This window comes from Myiozetetes cayanensis, unplaced genomic scaffold (assembly GCF_022539395.1).
Source record: "Myiozetetes cayanensis isolate MyiCay16 unplaced genomic scaffold, myiCay2020 scf3, whole genome shotgun sequence".
NCBI lineage: Eukaryota > Metazoa > Chordata > Aves > Passeriformes > Tyrannidae > Myiozetetes > Myiozetetes cayanensis.
Window position 1 is genome coordinate 13,213,895 of NW_026087521.1, and position 27,570 is coordinate 13,241,464.

The 27,570-nt window shown below is 40.3% G+C and overlaps 1 protein-coding gene across 4 annotated transcripts in view; it reads right to left on the minus strand.

The window, feature by feature from the left end:
- Nucleotides 1–17,431, minus strand: part of SRPK2 (SRSF protein kinase 2) — a 140,148-nt gene extending 122,717 nt beyond the window's left edge. Inside the window, exons 1-2 of one of the 4 annotated variants that reach the window (XM_050325143.1) lie at nt 17,306–17,431; nt 17,095–17,179 (exon numbers count right to left, since the gene is read on the minus strand). In XM_050325143.1, the coding sequence (XP_050181100.1) occupies nt 17,095–17,179; nt 17,306–17,321 (101 nt within the window). In that variant the 5' untranslated portion in view covers nt 17,322–17,431. Of the gene's footprint in view, nt 1–17,094; nt 17,180–17,305 lie in introns of those variants that run through there. The other 3 variants (XM_050325147.1, XM_050325142.1, XM_050325146.1) reach the window with 3 other exon arrangements.
- Between the last annotated feature and the right edge of the window lie 10,139 nt (nt 17,432–27,570).

A 27,570-nucleotide genomic window follows, 5' to 3' on the forward strand; every position in this document is an offset into this window, starting at 1 on the left:
AAATCTAACAAAAGAACAGCATACTGCATAGATGTTTCAAAAATGCACATGGAGTGATAAGAGGCAGGATGGAGCAGGCAGACAGAAGCTCCAGTAAAACTGTAGTCAAGCAGAAATGCCACTGTTACTGCCTTCCAGCAATTTCATTGTATGTATTCCCAAATTAATAACCCAAACAGGACAGTGATATGAGCTTAAACAGTTCCTAAGCAGGAACACCAGTAACAGCTTCCTCAATAAACATGCTGAAAAAAACCCCAGGATAAATGTATCTAAATAAAAGGACTGGATAACTCTGACAAGACAAGTTCTGTGACATAAGGATACAGTTTCTGCATGTGCTAAGCTGCATTAACAAGCTATTTAATGACAAGTCTCTTCAGTCTACCTCACATACAAACCCAGCCTGTGTGCTGTGCAGTGGCACCTACACCAAAGAAGATACAATCAGCACATCCATTAACAACTATCTGTTCATAACAGACACATTAAATATTTCAGAAGTTCAGCCACAGCCATAAGTAAATTCATACTGATTTTACATTAACTAGTTTTAAATGTTTAATGTTCACACCAGTGAGGATTTGTTTCTCAAGTAACGCAGACAACAGCCCAATTTATTCTAACTGGTAGGTTAAAGCAAGTTTCATCAAGAACTAGTATAATAGTTCACTTTTTAAAATGCATACAAATATTGCAGACATAAAAAAGTGAAAACCATGTTTCCCCTGTATCCAGATAAATAAAATCCAGCTGTCCTCAGTCACCAAACACCCACACCAAGTGCTCTCGCAGAACCCTTCCTCTCTACATCAAGAAAATCTTACATATGACAAATTGTAATGTTTTCACTTTAATCAAACCTACTGCTTAGTGCCCCATTTTAGATTACAACTTTAATTGCATGGTTTGGAATTTTTTTAATTGATATTGCCACCTAGCGGCTTGTTTGAACAATATTCAATAATTGTAAAAGCCAGCATGAGAACATCAACATCTACAATAAGTTTCTGAAAACCCATGAGATACGTTTTTTCCCCAGTATAGAAAATTCAAATACCACTTTCCACCCAAAACAAAGGAAATTCTGTAAGTAGTCCTTGGAAATTAAGTAGTACATCCTCCTTAAAATAAAATTATTTCTATGGGTAGAATGAAACAGTATGATAAAATAATTTGCTTTATGTTATGTAATAACCCAGTATTGAATAACTCTCCAAACACATAATTTCACAGAAAAAGTACCACTACTGAAATCTATTTGTAAAGCTTACTTCTTTCACTTTCTTGAATACAAAATAGAGAACTGGAACATATTTCCCATCTCTCTGGTCTTCAGTTTATTGTAGGTTTGCTGTTATATGTTTAATGTCAAGATGATCTGAGTACCTTAAACATAGAAAATAGAATGCAGAACAAGTCCTGATATAAGGGAAAACAACTTTCAAAACATTTCTGCTAGCAAGTTTGGCTTAATTGTAAAAGAAAAGAAATAAATTAGACAAGAAGATCTTCGTATTTATACAGCTTTTATTGCTATTTCACATACTAATAAAATTGTTTAGGTTGGAAAAGAGCTCTAAGATCATCAACTCAAAGCACTAACCTAGTACCACTGTGTTCACAACAACTGTTCACAACCACATCCACATGTCTTCTGAACACTCCCAGGGATGGTGATTCCACCACTTCTCTGGGCAGCCTGACCACCCTTTAAGTGGAGAAATTTTTCCTAATACCTAATCTAAGCCTCCCCTGGTGCAACTTGAGGACATTTCCTCTGGTCCTGTCAATTGTTACCTGGAAGAAGAGACCCACACCCACCTGGATATAACCTCCTCTCAGGTAGTTGTGGAGAACAATAAGGTGTCCCTTGAGCCTCCTTTTCTCCAGGCTAAACAACTCCAGCTCCCTCAGCTGCTTCTCACAGGACTTGTGCTCCAGACCCTTCACCAGCTCTGTTGCCCTTCCCTGGACAAGCTCCAGCACCTCAACGTCTTTATTGTAGTGAGGGGCCCTGAACTGAAGTCAGGACTCGTGCTGTGACCACCAAAGCTGAGTACAGGGTGTCAGTTACTGCCCTGGTCCTGCTGGACACACTTTGGCTTATACAAACCAGGATGCCATTGGCCTTCTTGGCTACTTGGGCACACGTTGGCTCATTCTGATCCAAACCAACATACACACAAAATAAGAATCCTACAATTACAGATAGCCCTAGTCTTTGTTCAGATTACAGCCATCCTTGGTATCTTGTGGAAACACAAGTGCTTATTATGCAGCATTAGTAACAGCTGATTGACAAGACTATGTTATTTTAATACTTTCTGTTTCTATGTCCCTATTTCTAATGAACAAAAAACATATTAATTACATTTTAATGACAAATTAACATTTTCAAACAGTTGCCGATATTGTTTCCAAACCATTCAGCAGTGGTGAATTTAGTACTCTTGGAAATAAAACTAATCAAATTTGAACACGTACAATTACTTTTGAAAACATGGATGGAAACTTCTGAGCTATTAAATTTCTACAAGTTTTGTGGCAGCTGGACAGGCTAGACAGCTGGGTCGAGACCAGCAGTGTGAGGTTCAGCAAGATCAAGTGCCAGTCCTACACTTTGCCCATGATAACCCCACGCAGAGCTACAGACCTGGGACAGACTGGCTGGAAAGTGGCCCAGCTGAAAAGAACCTGGGGTCGCTGGTCGAAAGCTGGTTGAACATGAGCCAGCATTGTGACCAGGTAGCCAAGAAGACCAAAGCCATCGTGGCTTGTATAAGGAGCAGTGTGGCCAGCAGGACCAGGGAGGTGATCATTCCCCTGTGCTTGGCACTGCTGAGGCCGCACCTCGAGTCCTGAGTTCAGTTCTGGGCACCTCACTACAAGAAAGACATTGAGGTGCTGGAGCTTGTCCAGACAAGGGCTGGTGAAGGGTCTGGAGCACAAGTCCTGTGAGGAGCAGCTGAGGGAGCTGGAGTTATTTAGTCTGGAGAAAAGGAGGCTCAGGGGAGCCCTTATCACTCTGTACAACTACCTGAGAGGAGGTTGTAGCCAGGGGTGGGGAGGTGGGCTTGGTCTCTTCTCCCAGGCAACTAGAGACATGACAAGAGAACACAGTCTTAAGCTGTGCCAGGGGAAGTTTAGGTTAGATATTAGGAAGAATTTCTTCACAGAAAGGGTGGTTAGACATTGGATTGGGCTGCCCAGGGAGGGATGGAGTCAGCATTCCTGGAGGTGTTTAAGACTGGACATGGCACTTAGTGCCATGGTCTAGTTGACAAGGTGGTGTTCAGTCATAGATTGGACTTGATGATTTCAGAGGTATTTTCTAACCTGATTCTGTGATTCTCTGAGAAAAACCAACCCTATTAGAACTGCCCAAAGTCAGTGTAGTCCAACTGTTATATTTCCATCTGGCTTGTCCAGCTGCTGAGGGCCTGCTTGCCAGATGAGCAACCAGCCCAAATCAAACTCCACAGCATTAACCACAAGCAGGACACTTCCTACCCAGCTGGCACATCACACAAAGGTGGGTAGTAGTTACAGGAGAAGTTCAGATCCTCACAGAGATGGCCATCAGTTTCAGCAAGGGAGGTCCAGCATGGCACTAGGCAGGGTTCACAAACAAGGCTATGTTTATTAAAGAAGGGTCACTGAAGAATGGGAAAGAGCACAGGCACTGAGGCTCCACTTCAAGGGCACGAGAAGTCAACACACTTGGGGCTTGGGGTAAAGAGTAGGGAACAGGACCCACAGCACATGAAAAGAGAGCCAAGATTATTGTGGTAGTAAGATACAGAAGATGTTTGATATCATCATGGATATCTAAATGCACACACAACCAAAACGTTTAATCTAGCTTCTCTAACTTATGCAGCATTCTAAAATATTTAACAACACTGAATTATCTGCTTTACATTTACTTTCCTTTATTGATATTACCTGCTTTAAACTTAATCTAATTGGTATTGTTATAGTACATCTCATAAATTATATATTTACACACACATAGAGATTGGTTATTCCACCACTTTTTTTTCTTTTTACACATTTTATATAAAAACTTATTCATATCACAGTCAGGAAAGAAAAAAAATATTTTTTTTCCTTAACCTTGAAGTGATATATAGACCAGAAGGTCTTTTGCTAATAATATCATTCTCTAAAATACTCAAAAGATCTCTCCATTATTTCCTGCCACATTTCTGATCTAACTTAGAACACAAAGTATTTCTATAATGAAGATCATACTTTGAAAATGCACCCAAGCCCTTACAGTCATTTTAGCTAAAAAGTCTATTCAACACACAATGCTACATAGCTTTGTCCTAAAGCCCTTATACCTAAAAGCCCTAGAGCTTCTTTCATGACAGCAGGTACAAATGTTCTTTTGAGAGAGGAAATAACAATTTTCTAATGAGGTACTGAATAACTACATGCTAAATATAAATAAAACCAAAAGCTACTCTGCAAGCCACCAATATTTTAAGATACTACTTCTACAAGATTCAACTTTCAAAGGTCTTTCCAAAGCTGATTTGCAAATGAGAACTTTCCCACTACCCCGGATTTTCCCACTAGCTCCTGCTGCAGTTCCCAGCAAGGAAATAATTTGAAATGTTAATAAAACAGCCAGACCTTCTGTCAAAACAAAGCAGATTGTATTGGAATCTTAACTCAAAGCTAATCCTCTTGCAATTTTTCAAAGGTACAGAAAGAGCCCCTTTCTCTGATAAAATTTCTGCTTACAATTTCTGCAAATATTTTCTCAAATGTGCTGATTGAATTACCATCTTTTGAATTCCAAGGTCATCCATCTTCCTGGAAAAAGGTCAAGAATGCACCTTCATTCAGCCATCGCCAGATCAGCACTAAATTTATGCCTAGTCACTTCCTAACTGCCTCTTGCAAGCTTTAAAAATCACCTGAGCAGCAGCAAGGTTCAGAGAATGGCACTAGTTTTATGTATTCAGCATATTTGCACCCAGGCTACCTGAACAAAGAACAGTGATTGCTCCTCACCAGGGATCACACAAAGTAAGACCCTAGAACCAATAAAAACCAGTGTTGCTGCTTTTTGTAATGGGCCACAGGCTTTGTGTTAAGGTCATAACACAAGCCTTGGGACTCACCAACCTCCATGTCTTGGCCACATGGAGATTTGTTTTAGCATTGAAGAGCAACAGCCCACTGAACAAATTACTTACCTACTTAGTTTCAGCTATCACTTTCCTTTGTACAGCTATGCAGTGTAGCACCTGTTATATATATATCTGGAACTAACACAGCAATAATAATTATTCTGCGTAAATGAACCATTTAACTTGCTGGAATAAAATGCAGCATAAGGGATTAAAGATATGGAGCAACTGTAGAGGACTATAAAGTCACAGGATGACAGAGACCTGAGACTATAAATACCTCAGCAATGGTCAGCTGCTGGCCACAGGACTGCAGCCTGGGAGCTGGGCAAAGCCATCACAGAGGGCAAAGAACACGCACCAAACTGATCTAACATACACCACTATATAGTAAATCTGGATGGCCTGACATGGGTTGCAGCATGGATTTACATGGCAGCACAGAAACAACTTGTAGAATCACATAAAAATTACTCAAGTGAATTTCAGAATGAGGAGGGAGAAGGAGCTACCAACATCAACATCATATACATCCCAGTGGGGACCAGGAAGCTGATGAGAGGCCACATCCCTCCCTTCTCCAAATGAAACCATACAGCCCAGAAGGGCAGGCACAGCACCTGAGAAAGTGCAGATACTATGAAGTCTGGGCATGTATAATTTTAAGCAATTTGAAAAAAATACTATTATCACTGTAACTCAACTATCAATAATTATTTGATGGGATCTTTTAAGACTCTATAGCAACCTCTCTGAAACCTAGATGCAACAAAGCACTAAGGAGAGACTCCAAGATTTGGAAGAGCAGACACAGATGGATCCATTAGTAGCTATTTAGCCTGAGGAAAACACACAGGTCCAAGCTGCATTAGTAAACACCTCAGCAGCTGGTGGGGTGAGGATCATGCTGCAAACACAAGAGATAGGCAGGGAAGAACTTCAGGCTCAGAAAGCATACAGCCAGAACAGTCACTGGATTCCCTCCTTCCCAGCCTCCATAAAGGAAACTCTGAGTTCAGAATTAAGTGAATTTATCATCCTCTAAGTAAGACACTGTTACTAGGAAGAGAAATAGCAAGCCATTTTATTTATATAAACATACACACAGAGACATGCTCTGTTCACCTCACTAAGTCGCCATTTCCAATTTGCACAGACTTACTTGAGCATTTTGGGTGTTTGCTCACATCAACTGGAGCGCATGCACATTTTTTTCCCCATCAGTGAAACCCTACACTGTAAATCGGTCTTTCCATCTTCTGTTAAAGTAATAGTCCCTTTACTCTGACTCTGCCCTGTCTATTTCCTTCCTCCAAGCATCCACCACCATATCCATGTGCATCTGCTTAGATAAGGCAATGTCACTACATGCTCACTGACTTTTCATTCTGATAATCTGGATATACATTTATGGGCAGCAAATCCAAGCTTTGCTGCTTTTCACTGCTGCTGATAAAACCCCAAATTCAATTCTATGCTGTGAAATGGAGTTAACATGCTTTTAATTTTTGATTAGGTTTTATTTCCACATTATCTATGAAATTCAGTTTGAAGGAAACCATAATCTTAAAACAGAAGCAAGGCAGCTTGCTCCATTTTATTTCAGTTGCTTATAATATTGTCATGCATTCATGAGAACACCACAAGAAGCAAACCAGTGAAGAAAGGTGATAATACTGGATAAAGAAATGAGAGGGGACACATTTTTTTTATTTTGTTGTTTTCAGCCTCTCTTGGAACACTAACAGATTATACTTTCATTCCTGATATGAAACTATTACTTCTGCAGACTGTTAAGGGACTTTATGTCCAAAGGCTATTTAAATACTCCCAAATTAAAGTTTCTTATGTAAAGGCAATATTTTATGTACATACATACACATAACTATTACTTATTACCTATACCAATGCCAATCAACTACAAAATATGAATATAACATACACATTTTCTCAAAAGTAAAATATTGGCAGAGCTGACATAAACTTTGGAGAAAAAAACTGACTAAGGATACAAACAATGAAAAGCAATAAAATCTTTTTCTTAGTTCTGTGATGTTATTTTAAAACATCTCATTTATTACCAATGTAAATTTTACAGCATCAAAATTGAAATATTACTATGGAACAAAAACTGAGAAAAGGTTTAAAAACAGACTCTGAGAACTAAGACTTCTTTCTGCTGCAGATTGCTGCTTTGCAGCAATCATTCCTAAATCAAACATGCCAGTGTCTGGTGCACCACAGTTCAGAGTTTAACACAGTAATTTAAACCATGCACAGTTTCAATTCAACTTATTACCTCAGGCTGTGAACTGTAATTAGGAAGAAGCTGGCACACATTTATCTCCATTGCTCTTGCATATGAACATCCTTACGTCTTAAAAACACTCTGAATAAACGAACAGGACAAGCATGTTCTCTTCCCTTTGTCCATCATGTCCTGATGCTAAGGAGCCACTCTCAGAGGTCCCATGTGATCTGGTTTGCTCTTTAAGTTTTTGCTAACTCTTGCATTATTGCCATTATTTTGCCATAATTAATCACATACATACTTGTTTGGAATTAAGAGAGACACTGTCAGCATATATAAAGACCCTTTCCAATTTAAAAACTCAGTCACATTCTTCTGTCCTGCAGAAAAAAATTCCAACTTCTTCGAAGAAATCAGATGAAGTGATTTTTAGCAATCTTTGCATTGCACAAATAAACTGAAAAGATAATTATTTGCTGTCATTAACTTTTCGGTGTTAAAACCATCACGAGAGGACTTTCTTTTACCCTTTTCATAGTTATTCTAAAGCGACTTTACTGCTTGACATATTTATATAAAATGGGAAAGAAGATAGCATAACAATACAAATACATCAAACTGTTTGATTCTGACTGTGGCACAATTAGAAGACTGAATTATTCCTTTTTACATGTATACACCCCAAGTTACTGCATTCCTTTTTCCTCATTTGCAAAGGTAGAATAGAGAGGACTAGAATTTTAACTATTTTCAGTCTTTACAACATGTACATAAACACAGTACTACCATATGCCAGAATTAAAATCTGTTATAAAAATATTGAAATACTTTTAAGTGTCTGGTTTGCTGCAGTATTAATGAACTCAGTTACAGCATCTGAAGATACTTTATTTATAACTTCCCTATGATCAGTCATACCATGTCAGTATTTAAGAAAGCTGTCCTAAAAACAAACAGTATCAGAAAACTAATCATAGTTATAAATGATGACATGTAAGAATTATTACATACAAGGTCAACAGTCTTTTGGGGGCTGGGGGGGAAGTAACTTTCCTTCTCCATTTTTTGAACTACTTCGAATTCAGAACCTCAACACACTCATGCTCTTCTAATGGGGGTGATGACCTTTGGTTGTACCATACACTTATCATTGCACTCTCCAAAACTGCAGCCCTGCTCCCTCCAAAGTAATGAGCTTTTATTTTACGTATTGTTTATTTCCAGAATCCATTTTTTTGTCTTCCTGCAACCCCCCTAGCAGCTCTGCCACACTCATCTTTGTGTCCTCAGCAGTGTTATAATGGTGGGCACTACTGGTGGCTAATCCAAGGCAAGAGAAGCTGGAAAAAAGATGCAAATCACCAAAATTAAATGGAAGACTCAAGGCCTTCTTACAAAGGAGGTCAGCAACATTCAGAGACTGTGATACTGAAAGAGTATCAAACGAGAAGTGGCAAAGCCCACAGGGCAGGTGTACAACTGCTGGTCAAGGCTTTGAACGGACTCACAAGGGAAAAAACCATCTAATTTATCAGAAAAAATGATGGATCAAATTAATAACCAAAATTTCACTATCAAATTTATCTGGTAGTTGCTCAATTGCTTACTAAGGTAAATTCACACTGAGTTTACAGCTTGTTATCTTTGGACATTAAGGTCACACATGTGTCTTAAAATCAGACTTACCATTGCATCCGATGAGCCTTAGATTGCCGCATTCTCTCCTGTGAGTCCTCCCGAAAGAGATGAAACTTTGCATACAAGTGTCTTTATTTCAAACAACAAATGAAAATTAAAACAAAAGCAATTGGTTCAATGAAATATTATCCCCAAAATAAATGTACTCCATTGACCTGTCCCAATTCTACCATCCAAACTACGTTCTAAGTTAATCACCAGTGATCGATGTATAGTGTGAATTCCACATACCAGACACTGATGTATGGAAAAAGCTTTAATGAAAACAGCAAAACTTTCAAAATAAATTTGTGTTTTTGCTTGAATGTACGTATTTAGCTGTGGTTTATTTTAATGTTTCTTTTAATTGCAGCTTTTAAAAATACTGTTTTTTCCCCAGCCTGGCAAAGCACAAGATGAGGATTAAGACAAGGAGCTGTTGCAGAGAAGGTACAAATGGAGGAGAAGGGAGTCTGATCTACTTACACTTTATCTCACGTTTTCATAATGCTACAATTAGGACAAGATATGTCACCCTGTGAGAGACAAGCTAGTGAGAGTTATTTTGGAAACACAAAATTAGACCAAAATGATCACTTTAAAAGAACAACATCTTTATTCCCAAGACAAATATTTTCACTACACAAAACTGAGTTTTCTGGTTTCAGAAATAAACATTAGAAAACACAGTTTTGTTATTTCTCAATAATAAGAACAGGATAAATAAAATTTGTCAGCTTTGCATCAACATTTTTAGATAAACTAATCAATTCTCATCAACATTTGTTTTAGACAACTGTGGAAAAAAATATTGTGTATTAAATAATTTCAACCCAGTCTTTAGTTGCTAGATTTACTAAATTTGATTTGGCAATGAGAATGCAATACTTAAAAGTAACTGATCCATAATAAAGACCAAAGTAGTTACGTAACAGGTACCTGGTGATTTAAACTATAGTGGCAGGCTCAGCTCAGTTCTTTATAACTCTTATCTCACATTTTAAGTCCACTTGAGATTCACGCATTGTGTTTTCACACCCAGCTCCTCCAAGAGCCTTGACTGGCTGATGTGCCCAGATCATGTCTGCCCACAACAGCAATACCCAGTCCATTACAAAGCTCCCAGTTCCCAGGACTGCTCATTCCTGATTAAAGAGTGTCTCTACGAAATGCAGAGCGCTGGAAGCAACTACCAAAATCACTGTCATCTTCTCAACAACACTGACACAATCCAAGACTTACAAGTTGCTATACAGCAAAAATTTCTGGGAAACAAATGAATAAAAAAATTAAAATCTCTAATTAATATTAAAAAAAAGAGAGGCAATGCTCTAAGAGCACGTGATAGAATTTGATCAAATGTCTAGAACCAGTATCATGGATTTGGACACCAGCATGTGCTGAAACACCATGTTACTAATACACCTGAAGCAACAAACTACCTTAAAAAAAATATCAGACCCTATTATCTGTCAAAATAATTTTTAGTCTTTTGAGCTAGAACTCATAACAGTATCATGAAGCTCCTGGTCTTACTCAAGTTTCCCTGACACTGCTAAAATTTTACAACATTCACCTGGGAATAGATTCTGGCAACAGGGATCTGTCATACTGTGCCTTGTGACACCAGGAAAAAGAACTTGAAAGAAAGCTTAAGCCTCTGATCTCCTCAGGGCTCCCTCTTTCATAAAAATGCTGAATTGTGACTGCTATGCTAAAAAGAAAAACCATTTAATGACCCAGACAGCCTCATTCTAACCAAATCACCACGTGTTTGTTTTGTAACTCAGAGTTACTTGGCAGCAGTCAGCTGGCATGCTGTTACCTGCGTATTAGTAAAACTTGAAAGCAACGCTTCCCTTTTAACCAGTTGCCTTCCAACTCCATCACTCTGTTGCTCCTTATTATTCTGCAAAAGAGATGTAAAGTTGCCAGCCAGCCCTTACACACTAAAGCCTTGCATGGCCTATAATCCTGTGATTTACACTTGCACATGGCAGGTTGAAATAATAAGCTTAAAATTCCTCAGGCATCTAACTCTTATTTCACAGGTAAGTAAACTACTGAACTACTACATAAGCATGAGAACAAAAACTTTAAAACAAAGTTACTTGTTCAGAGCAACAGAGGAAACAAAATGAATTCTTAAGATTCACAACTTTAAATCCCAGACTCATTTTGGCATCAAACTCAGACCTGCAGATGGCATCAAAGTCTACAAAAAAAGTAGCATTTCAGGCATGCCCATTCCTTCACTATCTTGCATTCCCTGGAATGCTTCTCCGCTCCATCATCATTACCTTACTGCTCTTGGGTTCACGAAAGCTCTTCTCGCACCTCTACTGATTCACAGTGCACTTGGATTTAGTAGCTAACTCCAGTTTCACAGCTCCTTCCTCAGCCAGGTACAAGAGTGCCACAAGAGTTAGATCACCCTGTTTGGATCTAGGCTCATATATACTGCCAGGCTTATGCAGACTATCAGATGCTGCAAGTGATCTACTGAGGTGACCTTGAAAATCTAAGAGCTGCCACACTAATTTAGATCAAACACACACCTAGGCCAGTATTATATCACTGGGTGCCAGAAACATTTGTTAGATATGACTACACAAGTGGGTCATTCTGTATTAGGACAAACTTACTTGACAGGATTTGAAAAATCAAATTGCACTGACAGTAGCATACTGAAAAAGTACCAATGGTTCTAGTGTCCATTCTTACCCTTCCTAAAGGATAGAAGCAGCACTTCCATCATACCCGTCTCCAGACTCCATGCAACTACCTAAGAACCTCCTCTATAATGGTTTATACAAACATATACTTCTCAGTCTGTGATGAAGGAGTAACATCACAAACAGGTGATCAACAACAGGAGGGTAGCAAGCAGGAGACAAACAATTATTAAACAGAGAAATGACTGGACTGAGAGGTGAGATTACAGGGAACAGACCAAGGCAAAGGGAAAAATGGTGTTCTGAGAGAGTTTTCTTTAGAAACACAAATACAAAACCAATGTAATTTTAGTACAGTTTGACAAGTAGTAAACAATCGATTTCAATATCAAAATTTAAGGTACAGATACTGTAGCTGGACAGCTCTGACCTTTAGCGCGGTGACAAGAACAATAGAGATATGAAATTTTTTCCTCAGGGATAGGAAAATATAATTGACCTCTAACTACGGAATTCTCCCTTCCATTTTAGAAAACTGCAAACTAAGCATTGACAATAGCTCAAGGCAACTGAAGCCCTTGATTCTTTTAAGCTCCTACATTCAAATTATTGACTTTTCATCGACTAGCTTCAGTTGAGGAAAAAACAGTGAGGCACCAATACTGTCAAGAAGCATTATTTCACCAGGGTCTATTCAGCAGTTTGCCTTTAACCAACAAGCTCAAGATAAGATTCCTTTAGCAATAACACTCAAAGAGGCTTCCCTAGCAGAACATGACTTTATTATGCAGGACATCAATGAAAAAGTCAAAAGTCTGCCAGCTGCTTTGCCAGACAAAACCAGAATATGTGGTATTTAGACACACACTGCTTAAATCTGAGGATTTCCAAACATGTAACCTAAAACAAAAGCAGTACACAGAAAATGCAAAAAAGTTACCACCTATATAGAAGTTCACCTTGAAATTTAGACCACCTTTTTCAGCCAAAAGACTTGTTCAGAATGTCTTCCTTTAAACACAGAAAGCTTTTCTATGGTTTTCTTAGGCTCAGACACAAGGATAAGGGTCTTGGAGATTAAAAAAAAACCCCAAGTGTTGCTAGGAAAACCAGGAAGCAAGGGCTATCACTTCAAATATATAAAACTGACAGTACTTTAAAGAAATGAATATTTGGAACTGTAATGACAGGTAAATAGACAATTTTTGTTCCTTCAAATATTAATAAAATATATTTTTTAAAAAACAGCCTAATTAAACAGGGACCATTCCTAAAGTCCCCACAGGCAATTAGAACAGAATTAGTTATTGATTATTAAAATATAGGTTAGATTACAAAGGCAAGAGTCTGGTAGAATCACAACAGAAGGAACTAGTAATAAAAGGGAACAATTATGAATACAACTGCTATATAGTTACATTTGCATTTTTAACAGACCTGTCCCTTTCTTCAGCAGAGAACTGAGATCACCTCATTTGCTTTCACCACATATTGGCAAAACGTTGGATTCTATCCTTCTGAACCTATCCTAGAACTCCTCTTCAAAAATACAAGACCACCTCAGACTGTGATAGTTTATGGTCATTCTCATACAGAAAGCCCAAGAGGACTACCTGTAGCCTTTGGTCAGTGAACAGAATACATTCAGGCAATAACCATGGGCACAGGAACTATCTAATAGATAGGGGTTTTTAAAAAAACAAAACAAAACAAAATTATTGAAAGAGGCTGAAAAACATTGTGGTAGAGAAATGCTAACAAAAGCACTGAATGATTTTCACACATTTCAGATTCCACAGTGAAGTCATATATCTAAAACCCTGATAGCTCTACAATACTTGTGGGCCCAAGAAGTCAGTCACCTGGAAGTGCACAGAACAGAAACGTGGCACTTCCCTTGTTACCTTACACAGATACTCTTAACCACTACAAAGTAGTATCAGGTGGTCTCTACCACCTGTTCTAAAGTATTCCTTAAAGACAAAATCAAAAAACAAACTCCACAGGAAAACTGAATTCTGAAAAGTCAATCTTGGTATCTGAATTTATACATTTGTATTGAAGTAAAGAATCCTCTCCCCATAGGTCCACGCATCATCATCTGGATATTTTTACATACAGAATGCTTTCTTTTAATTTTGGATAAAAATGTACAGCTAATCTGTTAAAGATAACAAATCTCTAAGTGGGCATTCACTTGTTTTTTGTCATATTCACTTGGAAACAAGGTCAAGCAAAAAAAGTATCTGAGATAGAAGTTTGTTCCAGTTAAAGCCAGTACTTGTCTTAATACAAAGAAGAGCCTACCATTCTGCTGAATGTAAAAGGTAGACATACCTGAGGCCCCAGTGCTTAGTGCCCCATCACCTAACTCTAAGTAAAGGACAGTAAACAGACTTGTCTATCTGTAAGCAAATTTACCTCTAAACAGACTCGGGTATCTGTCAAAAACACTACTTCACAGAGATCTCTCAATGCACATCTCCAGTTTAAGGAGAAATAATTCCCAGAAGACCCAAATTAACCATTTGGATTAATCTTTCGTCCAACTCAAAAAATACATAAGTAGTTTGCACACACCACATTCAAGTCCATCCATTAAAACCAAAATTAAGTACTAACTGTTATCTTAATAAAGTGGAATATCATTCTATTTCAGTAGCCTGGATGTTCGAATTCAAAGTAAGGCCATCCCAAATAGAGCTTATTATTGCATGTAATTATAGATATAGTCTTGATTTAAGACAAAGTGCTTTCTCTTCAGAATGAGACACTTAGCTTCTACTTTCTTATTTTTCCATCCTATTACACAAAACATACAGATTCACCTCCACCAGTTCCTATCATCAACTTACAGGGTCAACACTGAGCAGCTACAGGACAAATCTCACAGCCTTCTTTAGCAATTAAAGTCATAATAGACAAAAAGCTATTCAGTGTTAAAGTGTACTATAATTTTTCTTCTTCTTGTGTCATCATCTTAATACTCTTCAAACAAAGGCCTGTAAGTAAGCCACAATACAATATAACTTTCCTAGCCAATTCTAAAAGAGGAATCCTGCAGTTCCTTTGAAGCACATTGTTACTAGTAACAATGGAAGTTGCCCCATAAAGCTATGACCTGGCAGAGAAGAGTCTTCCTAAGAACCACAGTTTAAAAAAAAAAAACAGCTTTGGATTCAAAAATAAGTCACAATTTTCACGTAGTGAACACTACAGGGAACTTCCAGTATAGAATTTCCACCCCTCAAATCAACATTTTCACTTGCAGCTACTGTGCATTTGATGTGCACCACAGATACCATATGGCTCTAAAACACTAGTGTATGCTGAAGCAGTTGAATTTAAAGCAAAGCTAGGAACAGCACAGAAGAGATACTTCTGCTGACATAGTCTTCTGAAATAATGTCCGGTGCTAATTCTACTTTGGGGGCCTCAACTATTCAGCCATATGCAAGGAGACTTAAAAACTTGAAAGGAGTTTTGCTTTCATAAAGAAGCATAAAATAAGAGTAGGAGGTCTCCATAGCATAAAAGTGGTTTGAAGAGAAAACATACGTGGCAGAAATGAAGTGAAGGTTCTTGTCTACTGCAGCAAAACCACTTGTTTCATGAGGCAACTGAACAGATTGGAGCATTGCATCTGGAAATGCCGACTCAGTAAGGCAAATGGCCAGCTACTGACTGTGCAGCCCAACTTAACAGTAGCCAATTTCTTCAGCAAACACAAAGAGTACCAGTTCTGTGCTTAACAAGTGTCTGTGAAAGCAAACTTCTAACAAACTCATTCAGCAAGACATCCCAAAGCAGCCCCACTAAGAAGTGTATTGAATGCTCTATCACCTAAGCAGAACAGAAGTTTATTAATAACCTTGTGGTTAAGACTTAACTGAAAGCTGCAAAAATAATTCTGAACCTAGAGTTACAATGAAATTTAACCTATTTCCATTTTCAAAGTACCAAAACAAATCCATGCAATATTACAAACTGAATTTCCAAAAGGACACAAGGGAATCAATGGCTATATATATTGCACAGCAAATTTGTTTCCATTGCAATAACTTCGAATTCAAACAACTGAAAGCACAGTGCAGCCTTCATACAATGCTGGAGGAAACAGCAGTAGGGGAACAGGATGTGAACAAAAGTTAGCTATCAAAGTCTGATCACTGCTACACCAGCAACTCATCATACGTTATCTTTACCCATCTTAAAAGGGGGGAAAAAAAGCCCATTCATCATAACTACAAAAAAACACCCCAAACACTTCACAGTCGCAGATGTATTACTATTTCTTCCACCAGAAGTCATAAAGGAAAAGACCCTGCCCTTGGAACCAATTGCCATATTTGCCACAGCAATGTCTCTACCTCACCACACCTATGCCCATACCCTAATTCCCAGTTGTAAGGACTAGGAGAGGGGAATGAATGACATCAGGACGTATGTTTTCCTGTCAAACCAAAGCAGGTAAACTGGATCCCCAAGCAACAGAAACAAAGACAAGTCTACTGGCAACTTAATGAGTCACCAATAAAGTCCTACTGAACAAAACGCAGTAAAAATTAGTGACAGACACACGTAATCCTACAAGGAACAAAAAATTAAATAATCCAAAATCAGAAAAAGAGTGAAGCGTAAACACTACAGAGATGTTCCTTCGTGGTTCAGTGAAAACAGGTATCATGAGAATGAGAAAATCCACTGGACAGTGACAAGAACAGGAAGGGCTAGCAGAAGACAGGGAGGGGGAAAACAGATCACAACGTCTGTCACTGGCAATCAGACACACCTGGGGAGGGGAAATAATCTGATGGTACCGAGCAGGATGAGAAAAGGACTGCCCATAGATGGGACAATGCCGCCAGACAGAAACCTCGGAACAGAAAGCATAGGGAAAGAAGACCACGAAGATGAGAGAATTGGAGGGAGCTCAACCTAGAGGAACACGAGGGCTGTGCAGGTCCCCGACAACCTGGGGGTTCTCGGAGCCGGAGTGGCCGGCGCGGGTTCCCACGGGGCACCAGCGGCCCGGCGCGCAGGATGCTGAGCCCGGCGCGCAGGATGCTGAGCCCGGCGCGCAGGATGCTGAGCCCGGCGCGCAGGATGCTGAGCCCGGTGCCCGGGATGGGGACGGTCCTGGAGGGCCCGGCCCGGGCGGGGACTGTGTCGGGCCGGGGGAGCCGCCGCCTGTCCCGCCGGAGGCGAGAGCCCCGTGCGAGGAGCGGCGGGGCCGGGACCGCCCGCCCGGGCGCCGCGGGAGGGAGGCGCGAGGGACAGGCGGGCAGCGGAGGGGTCCTGGGGGGAGGCTCCGTCCCGGCGGGTCGGTGATCCCCGTACTCACTTTTTGTGGGGCGCCGAGTGCTTGTCCCTCCTGCCGGCCGCCGCGGACTGCTTGGGCCGCCGCCTGCGGGCCTGCAGGGCCAGCACTGCCGGGAGAACAGAACAGCCGGGAGCCGGCGTGAGCGGCGGCGGCGGCCGGGCAGCACCCCCCGCCACACACCGCTCGCTTCCCCCCCTGCCCGCCCGGCCGGCCGGCCGGCACAGCGCGGTACCTTTGCGCGAGTTCATCGCCCCGCGCCGCGCGCTGCTCGGCGGGCGCGCCGCTCCTCGGCTCGGCCGGTCCCGCTCCCGGTCCCGCTCCCGATCCCTTTCCCGGTGCCGTCGCCGCCAGCACCGTCCGGCAGCATCGGCACCGCCGCCCCGCGCCCTCCCCGCTGCGCAGGCGCGGCGGGTCCGCGGCCGGAAAGGCGCGGGCGGGGCGGGGCGCGGCAGGTGGCGGCGGGACGGGCGCACCTGAGGGGAGGCGGGGCCGGGCTCTGTGTGCCCCGGAGGGGCGGCCCCGCCGCGGGGCTCTGTGTGCCCCTGAGGGGCGGCTTCGTGGGGCTGCCGGACCGAACGGGAATGGATTTCGCCGAGTTCTGGGTTGTGGTGGGAGCAGCGAGGCGGTCCGCCCTGTTGTCGTGCCACGTCGGGAGCTGTGGCGAAGGGCAGAGCAGAGAGGGGTCCGGCGGCCCCCTCGGCAGCAGCTGGGGCGAGATCGGCTTTAGCTCGTACCGAGACCTGTGTGGGGTGAGATGCCAGAACCAATTAACCTCATGGCCAAATCCAGGGAAATTAGATTTCCCTAATTCTGATTCTCGCTAAGTTGTTTGATTATCGTGACAGACAACTCTTGGCAACTGGTTTTTTCCTGCCAGTCAACCTGACGACAATGTCTTGTTGTCCATGGTGCCAGGCACTACTCAGATTTAGCCGAGTAATGACCTGTGGAACACTGTCCCTTCTTACCTGGGCGGTGCGCAGCATGGCTCGATGCTTGACAGTGTTACGATTGAAATGTTGTGCCATCTATACCTTAATGTCTGGTGCAGGTTATGATGTGGGTCATATTCGAAACTCCAGTATGAGCATGAGGCTTGTCTGGCTTCTCTTCACATGGGACTGGAATTCCAAGGCATGGTAGCAAAAGACAACAGGAAACAGAACTGCCTCCCTAAATGGCAACACAAAGAATCCATAAGGATGAAAATCTAAAAGCAGCTGCAGTCAAGGCATTATGAGAGTGAAGGGAACTAGCAGGTTTTAAGTAATTGGATCACTGAGATTTCAACTAGACAGAAAATTGAATCCCTAGTTCTGGTTAGTTCAGCTTAGGAGTGGGAGAGGAACAGAAAGATAAAGCCAGACAACCCAAAGAGGAGGCACCACACCGTATAATACTTTTTTTGTCTGACTAGAGAGCCTGGTGAACAGAAAACAATAGGACCATGAAGTTTCTAAACTGCAGGTCTCATGAGGCACCCCAGCTGCATTTCTAAATCAAAACATCTTCTGTGTCCTATCCTTCCTCAAAAAGAACACATTTCCAGTGTAAACTACTACCACTAATGTGCAGTGTTGGCATGTGACATTTCTCCCTTCTTGTGGTTAGTCTTCTAGTGATAGTTCAGTGTGATAGGTTAGGCAGCACAACACTGCTGAAATTTTGAAGACTTTCTGCTGAGAAAGTTTAGATGCATGAAAATTAATGATAGTTAAATGTTAAAAAAGGCAGACTATTTACTCATTGTTTCCTGGCTAATTTTAATGTCATTGGTTAAATTGTGTTCCCGCATGAATACTTGTTCCTGTGTAGTGAATGACAGAGACAAGCAGCTGGTGATGGAGAAGGCAGTGAGATTGCTCTTTTCTTTGTCAGGGCAGTGCTAGCTTAAAGTTACCTTGTAGCTGTGGCTCTAGAGCAGAAACCATACCAGAGTCCTACTCGTGTGCAATTCTATTTACTTCAGCAGGAGGTTTATATGTAGAACTGATTGGACAATTTGGTCTTAGAAGTACAGGGAGCTTTGCTTACATCAACAGGATTATAAATTCACCAGCTCTGGAGTCAGGAAGGAATTTCCCTCATGAGCATAATGTCAGCAACATAATCAGGGCAAGGGAACAATCTGCTAGCACACAGAGAAGGAATTATGTTAGGACCAGGTGGGTGTATACTACACACTCAGTTCTAATGGACACATATTTCGGGTCTGTATTCTTCCAGGATTTTGTTGTTTTGTTCCTCTCCTACCCCGGCAAGAGTCACTCAGGGCATGCTCATGCAGAAGTAACAAAAAAATCACTGATACTCTCTATGTATATAGAGAGAGGTCTACCAGTACAATTAACTGACTGGAAAGTAAATTAAGGTCAGTAGAGACTAGAAGTATTTCAGGAAAAACAAACAAACAAACAAAACAAAACCACAAAAACCAACACCCTATTTCTCAGTCTCGAGAGAATAACTCCCTGAGAACACGAAAAGTAAGTGAAATTTTAAAAAATTACAGAAATAATTTCAGGAATATGGTTGTTAAGAAATAATCTACCCTGTTTATTTGACTCTGTTTGTTTTGGTGAAATTCCCCATCTTTATTTAAATATATGTCGTCTTCTGGGTAGCTTCACTTTTTCAAGAAGAAATGATGAGTCAAGAGAGAAGACAGGATAAATAGCAAAAGGCAGCATTTGTAAAATCAGTGTACAACATAAAGGTGGACTGAGGCAGAATGTATGTGATTCTGTCTGTCTCTCTCTGAACACTATATGGGAACAGGTGTCTGTTTTGTTGCACTGATTTCCACAGAGCTCATTCACTCTGGGGAGGGGCACTGTGAGATTCAGGTGACATGACCTATACAGAAAGCAGGGACAACAGCAGATTTAGGTGGATTTAGGTGCAAACATCAGGGGAGAAGAAGAATTAAATTTCAAGTTACAGAATGGCATTTTTACCTGTTTATAGTATAGTTTGGACCAGTCACTTGATACCCCACAGATGTTTGGTGTGTTTCCTTTTGACCTGGGTTTGAAATATGTCCCTGACAAGGGAAGACATTAGCTTTTCAATTTGTATGGAATAAAAAGCTACCTAGCAGCAATCCTGTAAACATGATATTGTCATGCTTCTGAGAATAACTCAAAATTCTTCCTTCAGCAGAGGAATCTTAGAAAATTTTGCCCTGATTTCTGTACCAGTTCCTTTCAGCACTGCTTTTCCCACTGTGTGGTAGCATGGTCTCTGGACTGCACTTCTCAGAAATCAGGATATGAGCCAACTCCATGCTGCTCTTGCACAGAATGGAACAAACGTGAAATAACACATAAGGCAGAGGAAGAAAAAATGCAACAAAACAATTGGTGGTGAAAAAAGAAAAATGTAGTAAATGGAAATTCCCAGTTAAAGGAAAGCTCTCATTAATATGCAAGTCCAGCCTTCTCATCCTCTCGCTTTTCATGGTTGTCTCTTGTTCCTTCAGTTCCCACCCCCATTCCGTTTCTTTAAGTATGACACACCCCTGTAGGAATACAGACAATGAGTCTGTCCTTCACTTGTTCACTTTAAGAATTTTCTGTCTACCAATGTGGGTTTTTTCCTCCTCTAGTATGTAAACAAAGCAAAGAGGACAATTCTCAGCTTGGTTTTGAGCAACAGAGACAACAAAGTTGCAGATAGGAAGTATTAAGAAACAGTAACAAGCTGGGTTTGTTTATAAGGTCAAGACTGTTGGCTCATCAGTGCTTGAGTAAAACAAGTTAACATTAATAGGAGCAATGCACACCTTAAACAAGAAAAGTAGGCTTGTTATCTTGGTAGTGTAATGAGGAAAAAATAGCAGGAAGCATGAGCTGGTATTTCCAAAAACAAGTCAGAAATTCCTGAGTTTAGATTCCTGGCTCATTCACGGATTCACTGTGCTCTTCCAAAAGCAAAATACATGACTCACCTGACTCATTTTCTTCATCTATAAAATGGTACAGTGCATGCCAGCTGCACAGAGTTTGCAGTGGTACAGAACTCTTGTTTATCAAGTTAATTTGGATTACTAATAAAAGAAGAAAGACACAAAGGACAAAGCAGACCAGTTTGACACCAATTTGACATGAAATTAAAGACTCACCTATGGCCAGAAATAGCTGCATCAACCCAGATATGTATTGTATGTAGTCTAAAATAGGGCATGAACTGGCATGACTTAACTCAGATCTCAAGTAGGATTGAAACAGACTGTGTCAATATTTTTATGAAAATATTTCTTCAAGTGTTGAAGTACTCAGATTTCAGAATTACTCATTCTAGCTTCCCGCATTAATTCCAGCAGACTCCCAGACACCTCTTCAACTAAACTTCCTCCAGTTTCCTGGGTCCTTGTATCAAATTTCTTTATTAGCCCCCTCTTCTGGTTCCCAGCTCTTTACCCACCTTGCCCTTCTCATCTCTATCTCCATCATCTCCTTTTTCAAATCCATTGCTTTTTTTTTTTTATTCTGTTTAAACTGAATGATTTCTTCCTTCATGCTGATTAAAGGTCAGCAAGGGAAGAGAGGATCACTAGGAGATTAGCAACTGCTTTCAGTTTCCTTATCAAACTCAAGACAAGCAATTATAGTTTTTCATCAGTGATACTGCAGTGTTTTGGACTCAGTCCTACTATTGCTTTCTGAATGGCAGCTATACAGTCTGGCCATGCATGTGAGAGATTTTTCTGCTAAGTAAGCATGGAATATTTCAAGACTCAAGTATTAAACTCTCACATGTCTCCAACATGTGCAAAATGCTGTTTCACAAAGTCTCATAATTTGGCCAAATTTAAGCAGATTTTCATAGGAATTTCAATAGCATATCTTTGATATTAAGGCCTCTTTCTGTGAAATCTCAGCCTCCTACTCAAAGGTAGGGATTGCCAACCAGTGAGATGAGAATACATTAGAAATCAGATGTAGGGCTTACCCTGTTTCCTTTTGTCTTGACTTGGACTACACAAACAGTAATCACAATGAAAACAACAAGGGACGAACTGTGAGCTCAAGCTCAATGTAAGAGGAAGAAATGGACTCATTTTCTCTAGAAGAATAAAGCTTCTTTCTTCTCCATAACCTCCTCTGTACTTTTACTTGATACAAGATGTTTTCACAGCCTTCAGAAAAATCAGACACCAGCTGACTAGTAGGATGATGCCATGTTATGTCAGTAGTACCCCAAATGTCCTTTCTTCACACATCCTTCAGTGTGACATCGCTACAACGCCCTCGCCAGCACCTTCCTGGGAAATTAACAGCCACTACCCTACTGCATCTCAGTAAAGACCAGGGTTCCTTGACAAACTTTCAGATTACAATGCATTCTGAAACGAACTTCTGTGAGGGGAATGGCCAGTAAAGAGGCACTGGCCAAACAAGTTTGTCTGGGTATATTTCCAGAGCTGCCTCTTGACAGCAGAGTAAGCTTGTCCTGTTTTGTAGGAAGCAACCATTTGGTAAAGGATGGCTCAGTTACACAGGCAACATGCTTTAGCAGCTACAGTTATCAGTACTCTATTGTTTGCCATTAAAAACTTTGCCTGCTTTCCTTAATTAGTCTTTACATGCTGGATCCAAGGAACTACTGTGCTAGATGGGGAATTTCCAAGAAGTGGTTCAGGATTCTTCTTTATTATCAAAACAGCATTCTTTAAAAAGTATTAATTATTTCATTACTCAGCACGGGATATTTTATCCCATATGATTAAAGTTTTACAAACTTAACAGTAACTGGATATTACCAAGTGAAATGTCAGCCAGCTTTAATAGTCATAGGCATTAGCAGCCTGGTTCACATCAGATGTGAACTAGCCATTCAGTTTTGTTCTATGTGGATATGAATATGACACACCTATACCATGTAAAACAGCAACATGAATTTTTCAAAAGCAGAAAATGTTAAAGGCAATTGTTAAAAATAAAAGCAGAAACGGCTTGACTTGTTAGCCAACCTTGTTAGCCTGCACAAAGAACAGTCATAAATGAACCTTGTTTCTTTCAAAGAACTGAATAAAGACTGATTATCCACCTCTAGGCATGGGAAATTCCCTGTGCTCCTACTGTAAGATGCGTAACGTCAAATCACAGTAAAAATAGTATAAGCAGTCAGCTATGTTCATTCAAAGCACAGAGATTAGTCTATTGCTATTTGGCCTTGTGCATTGTTTCTTAGAAATTAATTCCGTGGGCTTGATTTTTGGGGTTTGATTTAATCATGTTTAACGCCCACTTTGTTATTCATTGTAGTAACACAAATGACTGTGGTAGGAAATATTCACATGCTTTTGCCTTCAGAGCTGCAAACTATTATCATAAACATTAAGAGTGTAAATATTGTCACCAAAGAGTATGTCTTCACTGCACTACTTACTCAGGCCAGGCCTTTAAAATCTCTACACTGTTAAACTGCATTCACACGATATGTCCATCTATTTACAGTAACTTCTAAGTCAGCAAAGTTTTTACCCATTTTACAGAACACTGTTTTTTTACAGAACAGCTGGGCTGCCCTGGTACAGAGAGGGATTAACCAAAATACTAAAGGACTGTGGCTATTTCAGTTTCCAATGAGGAAGAAATCCAGGGTAGGACAATGATTTCTTCTTTGTTCAGATACCTGACTTTAACATGTTTCCAAAATAAGGGCTTTTATTCCCTTCAAACACTAGTTACAATAGGCATGTAAATCCATTTCCTAAAATCTCCTCCTCTGTCCTAAATTATACATTATTCCTAAAGTAAGAACACAATTTTTAGAAAGCAGCAAAAAAAGCAGAATGACAAGAACCTGATTAGTTGATGGTAGGATACGTCCAAATCTACTTGCTTATCACAATATGCTTGGCACTATTTGCATTCACTGGAACAATGCTCTGGCCTGTTCACATGTTGACAGAAGCAAGAAATGATACTGTGAACTCAATACACTCAGAGCATGCCTCTTATCACTGAAAATCCAGGAGAAAACTGTGCCTTTTTTCTCTCTTCCTTTGAACTGTAGTTGAAATCCACGTGGAAATGTGATGATGCACTGATTTATCTAAGACTGTTCTGGTTATAGCATCAGTGGTTGGCCTCGATGATCTTAAAAGTCTTTTCCAACTCTAGGACTCCATGATCTTGTCTGCCCTCTTCAAAATTTTGAATGAGGCTTCCTGTCCTTTCTTTCCCCCAAAATAATACGTAGTTCAAAATCAAGAATTCTGTTACAAATTAAAGTACTGTATGAAATAGTACTGGGAATGCTGCAAACAATAAAATATGCAAATATCTTATTTGCAGTGAAATTAATCTCAATTGTAATGGAAGTCTGCATTGCCAGAATACTATTCTCTTTTTCTCTAGAGCCAGCCTGGTCTCCATGTAAAAGAATTACATCTGTCCAGATGGCCTTCCATTTCAGGAGTTAAAATGATTTGTTGTTACCTTTTAAAATCTGGAATTGCTTGGACAGCTGAAGAACCTGATTATGTGAAATACGTGTCCCCTGTATATCACATATAATCTGCTAAAATCATGGGTGCTGCAGCTTATTGGACATCAGGGGAAAGAGCAACTCAAGAAACTGTGGGGAAAATCCCTGTCTTTTATTTCTCACAAAACTGCACTTGATTTTGTAATGTGTTATCTAACTTTCCAGTTGTTCTTTAAATTACTGGCAACCACTTCTTCCCAGCTTCTTTTCCAGTAGAACTCAGGAGGCACATTTGGCACTGCCGTGTCCAAGGCTTATTTGCAGCAGGTTATTCTTGAATCTTTGTTGTTTTGTTGTTGGTTTTTTATTTTTTTTTTAATTGTCGCTGGACCAGAGTCCTTTTCACCAAATGTGTATCTGATTTGGCCCACAGAGAGAAGGAAGAAAAAAAGGGTCACCCTGTAACACTTTGTATCACTCTAAGCCTTAAATTAATATTTTATGTGCTTACTGTGCTTTCTTTTCATCTCTTTTTTCTGCACAGAAACCGTTGTATCCCATGCTGCCAGGCTACAGAGCCTCTAGTATTTCATATTAATGCATTCTTACACAGAAACTGTGATGGTTAGGGAGGCCCTTGCTGAGGGACTGGGGCTGTCAGATAAAAGGGTGTTTACCAGTTATGGTTTCAAACAGCAGTGCCATGAGAATATATTAATCAGTTGGAGGTCCCAGATTGGAAGAAGAAACAACTTTCCCCAGGATCTGGTAGAAGACTATTATAGCCTGGTGGGCCATTAGCAAAGCACTGAATGAAGAGAGACAGTAAGCTGTAAAACAGATTCAGGCAGTTCTCTCCAACACTTCCACTGACTACTGTGATTTTCTCATATTTCTGTCATTTGTAAGACTCACCAAGCAGGAACAGGAAAACACACAATTGAACATTAAAAGGATCCTGAATTGTGATGCTAAGGCTAGCTAAAAAATAAATCTGATTCTTACTTTTTTTGGCTGGAAAGCATCCTGTGAACTGAAAGTGACAAGAGACCAAACACTGCAAACACAAAATTATTTCTTCACTTAGTACAAGTGGGTCTTACCACAAACGCTCCCTGGAACATTGCTTTAATGCTTAGCACCTCTGTGACACAGAGTTCAGTAGGCAGAGACAAAAAGATAGGCACTTGGTTCTTGCTAAGCATCAGCTTTGAGTAAGTTTAAAAGTTACCAGTTAAACCATGCCTACAGAAAATCATTAATTGCATAGGTAAATTTTCAACAGTTTGAATTTTTATTGGATTGTATGTGCACATACCCAACAGAATAAGGGTCCTGAGCAGGAAAAGGAGACAGGAGATGATCCAGCTCCTGTCCTTGACCAAAGGAAGAGTCATACTATGCCGTCTGCCGTCCCCTACACTAATTAATACCTGCACAGGTTATACTCTGGTGACACTGTAATTCTTTCCATAACAAAGAACAAATGTTTTACCCAGTGGCTTTGTCATCAGTTCTGTTTCTCAGTGAGCCTGTAAATTCATGGCCTCTGTCCATTTTGTTGTTTTTGAGGCCTGTTCCATATCTTGGTTACCTCTTCTCTACCTCTGCTGCAGGAATTTCTTACAGTACAACCCTTTTTGCCCCAACCTCAAATCTAAGACAAACTCTTCTGCCTTAAAAGCTGTCCAATTTGAATGAACAAGTAGATGTATTTTATTTTCTTTTTCTGGCACTGACTTACTCCCTGCTTCGTTCTTTCATTCTCAAACTTACAAAAACTGTTTATCTGTAAGAGTTTGCCATCTCGAATTTTCTGTTTTGCTATGCTCACCCCAGAGGACCATTAGAAGGTTGTGCAAGTCTCAAGCTAGGTCACAGCATTGAACACAGCTGTCCCAGAGAGTCTCTTTTTGCATCGCTTAAATGAAATAGCTCTACAGAAATCGAGAAAGCCATGTGAAAACAGGGACTTAAACTGCCTCATGGTCCCTCATACTCAAGAGATAAATGGCAAATTAGTAAGTAGACAGATGAAAATAGAAGTTGTCCTGAATTGTGCAGGGCCACAAAATAGCATCACAGTGCACATGCTGTAATTCAGGTTCACACAGCAAAACAGGTGAGATGGATACCAAATTACTTTAATTTATGCACTTCACTGTGCAGGGGACTTCAAGAACATTTCCTAATACGCTTTTTTCAGGAACAGATTGCAAGGTATAAAAGTATAAGCCATGTTTCCTCTCCTGTCCTATTTTTGGACATCAGTGGCCTTGTGTAACTCTTAACTTTTCCTCTCTCTGAGAAGAAATGGTTCAGAGTTTCATCACAGTAATTTTACTTTTTCGTTGTCAGGAACAGACGTGCTTTCTCAAATTTTTTTAAATGCTCACTGCAGAAAAAGATCTAGGTGCAACTTGAATGAACAGGTCAGTGTTAGCTCTAAATGAGCTAGTCTGGGTACTATAGGAGCAGCCCATTATTGGTGAACTGTGGTTACTCTGCACGAAATTGGTGAATTAATGGATAAGTAACCTAGAAAATTAGCAGGCTACAGTGCTGGATAAATGCAAACCAACAAGTTCTATTAGCTTAAATTTGTTAATACAATCTGTAGTTACTCAGGATCTGCAGAGCTGAGAACTATATCTGTGATTTAGACCCTAAATTACACTCTGCCCTGTAGCAATACATTACAGTCTTGTTGGCCAGTAGATGACTGAGTCAGTCTGAAATTCAGGACCCAGAATCCCCAGCTATTTCTCAGGCTTACACTGACATGAAATCCAGCCAGGCTTGACCTTCTCCACCACCTGGTGTTGATGGGTGGAATAAGAATTGGGCATGAGGCCAGAAAGCAGCTGTACTGTGCTCTGTGGAGGAACTAAAGAACCAGGGTTTGGGTATGTTGTGCAGCACAACACTTTGCAGTTTAGACTGGACTTGAGAAAGTTTAGACTACTTTAGGTTAGTTTCTTGTACATACTGTGCATATAAAACCCTTTTTTCCCCCTGAATTTAATCACTGATTAATCATGCTTCCCCAACAGACAGTTC